The sequence below is a fragment of the Olea europaea genome, chromosome 2 (assembly GCF_002742605.1).
Source record: "Olea europaea var. sylvestris chromosome 2, O_europaea_v1, whole genome shotgun sequence".
Classification (NCBI taxonomy): domain Eukaryota; kingdom Viridiplantae; phylum Streptophyta; class Magnoliopsida; order Lamiales; family Oleaceae; genus Olea; species Olea europaea.
In genome coordinates, this window is record NC_036238.1 from 8,985,678 (window position 1) to 8,992,168 (window position 6,491).

Below are 6,491 nucleotides of genomic sequence, written 5' to 3' on the forward strand. Positions count from 1 at the left end.
TAGCTCTTTCAATTCCGTTGGAGCCATTCTATATGGTGCCCATGAAATAAATACAGTTCTTAGAATAAGATCTATAGTGAATTCAATATCTCTATCTGATAGTAAACTTGGTATTTTTTTGGAAACACATCAGGAATGTCTTGATCATTGGGATGCCTTCGAGTTTTATTTTGCTAGGATCTGTATCCATCACATCAGCTAAATATGCCTGAGAACCGTTATTGAGTAATCTTCTACCATGAATAGCGAATATCACATAAGATGGTAAGATTTTGCTTTATCTATTGAATATAGGTTCAGGCTATCTTGGTTGTTTAAACACAACCTTCTTTCGAAAACAATCAACTGAAAATCAATTTGTAGCTAAAAAGTCTATACCGAAAATAATATCAAAAATCATATATTCCAGGAAGTATCAAATTTTACCTTCAACTCGTACACATTTACCTTAATTCCACAATCGCAATATATATACTGTTTGCTAGTAGTGATTATCCTTCTGACGTACCCATTTCCAAACAACTGCATAAAGGTTCTGGCTTTTTGTTCGCATGTAAAGTAAGTGCAACGACTCAAAAAGTCAAGTTGGTGATATTTAGCGAAAGTATGCATATAATGATAGAAATCTAGATATTGTGATCGAACGTACCATTAATTCTAAATGATTGCGGTATTTTATAGGACAATCCTTGTATTCGTCTTTATATTATGGTAGTGATGATATATCGATATCCACAGGTTGATGAAGAACGATGTCTATTAAGTGAAATTATCCATATTCACCATTTTTATTTTTTGTTTTGTTTTTTGTAGTTAACTACATATGGAGTCAATCATTGGAAATTTAGTCGAAAAATTTTTATTCTATTTTTGCTTATTTTACCAATGAATTAAATCCTTTCCTCATTTAAAATTTAAAAAAAAAGGGTCAGCGTTAATTGGTCATCGATAAAACTTGGAATTATGTTGGTAAGTAATTGAAATCTGCGCTAATATCAAGGATTACAATGAGAGGACTAATATATATATACATATTATGTGTGTGTGTATATATCTGTGTGTGTTTATCTCAGTTAATGTATTAAAAACCCAGTTAATTGTGATATCCATATCCTTATGACCCAAAAATAAGATATTCATCGACTCATTTCATCTCGTTGGCAAATATATCCTCCTAGGCCAACTAATAATTATTTTGGTCAGTAAATGTTGTGGTGCCGCATTCGCCACCAAAATTTTATCCCAAAAAAAATTATTCACCACTTTCTTTCATCTAGTTGAGAAATATGTCTCGCCTATGCCAACTAATGATTAATTTGTTCAGCAATTATTGTACCGTCATGATGCCCGCCCCAACTATTTTGCTCCAAAAATAAGATATTCACCAACTATTTTCATCTAGTGGGTGAAAGGCAGTGATTCAACACCCTTCTATTTACTCGGTAATGTTTGGCGTTTCCACCACTCCGTCAAGTATGCAAGACCTAAAAAATGAAGGCGGGGCTTTCTCCCCCGTTTTACCTCCGGCGTGAGAATTAGTTTTCAGACTTGGAAAGAATATATTTGAAAATCAGATGGCTAAAAACGAGAATGGGAGCTAAAAAAAAAATCATCCCTTACCTGCGTCTCATCCGGGGGTATTTATAGATATTAGGCACTAGGTAACCGCTGGGCGGTTGTGATGCCACGTGTCCTACGATGATATTCCCACTACACCCACGCTCTGAGTGATGAGTCCTTAACTTCCCGTCTGAAGATTGTACCTGTATCAGCGGCCATGTAACCTTGTCGATTCGTTAAAGGTTTTATGGCTAAGTGTTTGGACAAAGGATATAATTCCCGTTGAAGATTTCGCTTAGTGGTAGAATGATTTCTTGGGGTAGCGGTAGAGCGCTCCCTAGATGTAGTGGTAGAGCGCTCCCTGGGTGTAGTGGTAGAACGCCCTATGAGGATCGATGGCCTTGCATCGGTGTGCTGTGATCTGCCTTGCTCGTCCTCGGGGGTGTCTCCTTCTACCAACCTATATCATTAGCCCCTCTATCCCTTGTCGATGTTTTCGGCAAGGGGTAGCAATTTTAGGTTGGTTTGAATTTTTTTTATTTTTTTTTTAAATAAAGAGAAAGGAATAGTTCGTATTAGCAAATCGAATCATATAACCACGATCGAGTGGCAATTGTACTGTACACATGGATCCTCATGAATGGCTTTAATATTGGAGGGAGATTTCCCTCCAATTCCCCCCCAAAAAATTTGAATTCTAGTGTTATAAAAAGGGGGGGGGGGTAATTCTCATTCTAGAAAATCACTTTCATTTTCTCTCAACTTCCTAGATTTCCTCTCTTCTAAGGTAATTTCCTCTCTTTATTTACATCTAAAGTCTTGCTTTAAATTTCTTCTCTTCATCATTTTTGTTGTCATGTATAAAACTATCCTTTCTTCTCCTTCCAATGAAAAAAGTGATGGGGGTGTAGTGATTTGATCGGACCTTCGTCGGAGGATGCTGGTGGGAGTCCGACCGACCCACGGGGGGGTCGGTCGCCGGCCAGCGGGGCTGGTTTACGCTGGTCGACCAGCTTGGCTGGTCGACCGTCGACCAGCTTAACTGGTCGACGATCGACCAGTCATAGGGCTGGTCGACCGTCGACCAGCCCTATGGCTGGTCGACCTACGGCCAGCCCGAAGGCTGGCCGTCTACCGTCGTCCATTAATTCTCGTGGTTTGTTCGGTCCTTCGATCCGCCCTTGTAGTGACTCGCCCCCTTCATCCAGCAAATCCCTTTATGATAGTGATAGTGAAACTCATTCGATTGACTCTCAGCCATTTGTTCCAAATCTCCCAAAGAGACACATTGGTTCTTCCAAATCTCCAGGCCAAAACTTGGAAATCGGGCGTGACCCGGCTGGTGAGGTTGTCTCCTTAGATATCCCAAAAAGTTATAGTCTCTACAATTTGCCACTCAAGCTAGAAAAATGTCTAGGAAAGTATGACCGGGTTGATGATTACGTCTATAGAGCCCCTGGTCCTAAAGAAAGGCTCCCCGAGTCCGACCCTCGTGAGATAGCCATGTACAAGGATATTATGGACGGGGGTTTTCGGTTCCCCATTCATCCCTTTTTTGTATCGATTTTCAACGAGTTCCACCTTACTCCTAGTCAAATTAATCCTAATGCATGGAGAAAAGCGTTATATTTTCTGTACGTCTGTCTCAAAAAGGGAATTTCACCTTCCATGGATCTTTTCAGGTGTATCTTCGAAATGCATGAGTTAGTTCAATGTAATGCCTTTGTCTATTTTACCACTAGGGTACCTATGCAATTTCCTAAGTTTAGGAATTCGAATAGCGGATGGAAGTCCCGATTTTTCTTCGTCCGGCCTTCAAAGGGTCAGTTTTCTTTTAACACAAACTGGCGACACCCCCAAATTCGTCTCTTCAATAGCCAAGTAGAAGCTACTCCCTTTCTAGAAGCTCAAATCCAGGACTTGGTTGATGTTCCGCCCCTTGCACCTGACTTAGGGTCAGTCCTTACCATGAAGAACATGTTGAAAGTGGGGATGAGTCGTCCAATTGGTAGGTCGTTTATGTTGTTTTTCTTTTTCTCTTTTTTTTTTTTTAGCATGCACACACGTTCATTTATTATTTTTGCCTTTAGCTCGTCGAGACTAATGAGCTTGGATGTTTGTTTCAGGTATGGACTTTGATCTTGATGAGGTATTGAGGACTCTGCCAGGAGGAGATGAGGGCCTTACCCTCGTTGATGGTAAGCTTTCATATTCACCCCCACCCTCACTTCCCCCCCTCTTTCCCCCTCTTTTTTTTTTTTTTTTTTTTGATACTCTACCTTGTGAGTTTAACTGATTTCAACTTACGTGTGCAGGGGCCGAGCTTGATCTGGAAGGAGTCATGGACTCCATGCCTGACCAGGGGCAGGAGGGTAAGGTGGATCCTTTGCCTATCCCTTCAAAAAGAAGAAGGGGGGCCGACCTTGGGAGAAAGTCTCAGACGATCAACGAGACTTCTCAGCCTTTAGATGAGCCTCGTGATGTGGTTCCAGCTCCTAGGCCGGGAGCTCCTAGTCGTGCGCGAAGTGAGCGCGAGGACTCGCTTCCTAGCTTTGGGTTTCCTCCCACCCGGGGCTATCATGAGATGGGGGTGCTTAAGTCGTTGGTGACCCCCGCTCAATCCAGAGCGATTGCAGGGCGTAGCGCAGATGACATAGAAAGGGCTGCGGCTGTTTATCTTCAGAGGGTATGTTTCTCATTTCGAGATTTTTTTTTTTATGTTGGATCTCGCTTTTTAAGTTAGACCTTAACTCGTGGTTTCACTCTTTTTCCCCTTATACATTTTTTTTAGGTGGTGGCCCTCCAGACCGGGCTCGCTGAGTCGAATCGCCTAGCCTCAGAACTGAAAACTCTTAGCTCTGTTTTGGCTCGTGCTCCTGAAGAGGTGGTTGAGAGGTATAAGGCCTCAGGTGAGTACGCTGGAGATCTCAAGGCGGCTGTGGATCAGTTTAAGACATCGTCCGATTATGCTAAGGCTTTGAACTCATACGGGGGGAAGGCGATGTCTGCATCAATTAAGCTCTCCAAGGAGTGGATTATGGCCGAACATCCTTCTATAGACCCCTCCGGCTTGGATAGATTTCTCGTACAGCGCAAGGGAAAGGAGAGCGTAGCTCAGTCATCCAGATCACTCAGTCGTTCATCACAAGGGGGTAGTGGGGATGTCTCCCCTTCGAGCTGAAGCATTACTTAGTTGTTGTTTTCCTTGCTAGTTTTTCCTTTTCAGTGTTTACTTTTGCTTAGCCTTGTTATCTCCTACTTGCTCGGGATGTGGGCAAGAATTCTTCGAATGTATAAACACATCTTTCATTCGATATTATTGGCGCTGGATGCGTGGTTCCTTTAAAATGTCGTCTCTCATATTATTTTTCTTTTTATTGCTTGATGGTGCGGGGGAGTGTTCATATATATATGTATTTTCCAAGGCTCTCTACCTAGTCGCGTATGCTATGTCGACCGCAGGGGGTGATTTGGTGGTTAAGGGCCTTAGCCAACTTTTTGGCTTTCCAAGGCTCTCCACCTAACCGCGTAGGTTATGTCGACCGCAGGGGGCGATTTTATTGTTAAGGGCCTTAGCCAACTTTTTGACTTTTCAAAGCTCTCCACCTAGCCGCGTAGGCTATGTCGACCGCAGGGGGTGATTTGGTGGTTAAGGACCTTAGCCAATTTTTTGACTTTCCAAGGCTCTCCACCTAGCCGCGTAGGTTATGTCGACCGCAGGGGGCGATTTGGTGGTTAAGGGCCTTAACCAATTTTTTGACTTTCCAAGGCTCTCCACCTAGCTGCATGGGCTGCGTCGACTGCAGGGGGTGATTTGGTGGTTAAGGGCCTTAGCCAATTTTTTGACTTTCCAAGGCTCTCCACCTAACCGCGTAGGTTATGTCGACCGCAGGGGGCGATTTGGTGGTTAAGGGCCTTAGCCAATTTTTTGACTTTCCAAGGCTCTCCACTTAACCGCGTAGGTTATGTCGACCGCAGGGGGCGATTTGGTGGTTAAGGGCCTTAGCCAATTTTTTGACTTTCCAAGGCTCTCCACCTAACCGCGTAGGTTATGTCGACCGCAGGGGGCGATTTGGTGGTTAAGGGCCTTAGCCAATTTTTTGACTTTCTAAGGCTCTCCACCTAGCTGCATAGGCTATGTCGACCGCGTGTCTTAGTGGGGTGGGCGTGGAGTTCAAAGTTGCTTGTTGGCATAAAAAATTCCTGGTCTTGTGAGTTCAGTAGGCGCACCGGGACGTCCCAGCTAGGTTGGCCCTTCCGTAGCGCCCTCATCATCCGTCACCGCCAAGGTCTTTCATTGAATAAGATAAATTGTTACAACTAAGGGTGCCTTTGTGAGGCATTACATAGAGAAAATAAGCAATGCAACCTAATCTACTATATTTACAAAAGCGCAGCCGGCGAGTACATTTTGAGTTCTACTGGTAATACTTTTTGTGGTGTTCCGCATTCCATGGTCTACCTAGCGGCCTTCCTTTTATATCTTTCAAGCTGTAAGCTCCCTTTCCCAGCCTGCGAATCACTTCGTACGGGCCTTCCCAGTTTGGACCAAGCTTTGGTGGGGGGTGTCCTGCCGCTGCTGCATCTCTTAGAACGAGATCTCCTGGCAGGAAGACCCTTGGCTTTACTTTCCGGTTGAAGTACTCAGCAGCTCTTCGTTTATAAGCCATCATTCTTATCGCCACCTTGTCCCTTACCCCCTCGAGGAGGTCGAGCTCTCCCCTAGTTGCTGCGTCGTCGGGTTGCTTGACTTTCATCCTTCCTGTCTCGCTTAAGATCTCAACCGGAACCACGACTTCCATCCCAAAGGCCAGTTTGAATGGCGTCTCCCCGGTCGACTCTCGGGGGGTAGTGTGATATGCCCACAGTACATTGGGCAACTCCTCAGCCCAAAGTCCTTTTTCTTTTTCTAATCTTGTCTTCAAATCCCA

At 44.0% G+C, this 6,491-nt stretch overlaps 2 protein-coding genes across 2 annotated transcripts in view; one reads left to right on the forward strand and one right to left on the reverse strand.

Moving 5' to 3' along the window:
* Positions 1 to 3,041: 3,041 nt before the first annotated feature.
* Positions 3,042 to 4,345, forward strand: LOC111375768. The gene is made up of 3 exons (XM_022998654.1): positions 3,042 to 3,568; positions 3,687 to 3,758; positions 3,876 to 4,345. Exons 1-3 carry the CDS (start codon positions 3,064 to 3,066, stop codon positions 4,301 to 4,303), a joined length of 1,005 nt encoding a protein of 334 aa, XP_022854422.1. The 5' UTR covers positions 3,042 to 3,063; the 3' UTR covers positions 4,304 to 4,345.
* A 1,633-nt stretch (positions 4,346 to 5,978) lies between these two features.
* Positions 5,979 to 6,491, reverse strand: part of LOC111372035 — a 3,282-nt gene continuing 2,769 nt past the window's right edge. The window contains exon 2 of the mRNA XM_022994179.1: positions 5,979 to 6,479. Coding sequence (XP_022849947.1) covers positions 5,979 to 6,479 — 501 coding nt within the window. The remainder of the gene's footprint in view (positions 6,480 to 6,491) is intronic.

Coding starts and splice junctions, on each gene's coding strand:
- LOC111375768 (XM_022998654.1), top strand. CDS start 3,064: ATGTACAAGGATATTATGGACGGGGGTTTTCGGTTCCCCATTCATCCC. Junction 3,569..3,686: donor GGGGATGAGTCGTCCAATTG/GTAGGTCGTTTA, acceptor TGTTTGTTTCAG/GTATGGACTTTGATCTTGAT. Junction 3,759..3,875: donor GGGCCTTACCCTCGTTGATG/GTAAGCTTTCAT, acceptor TTACGTGTGCAG/GGGCCGAGCTTGATCTGGAA.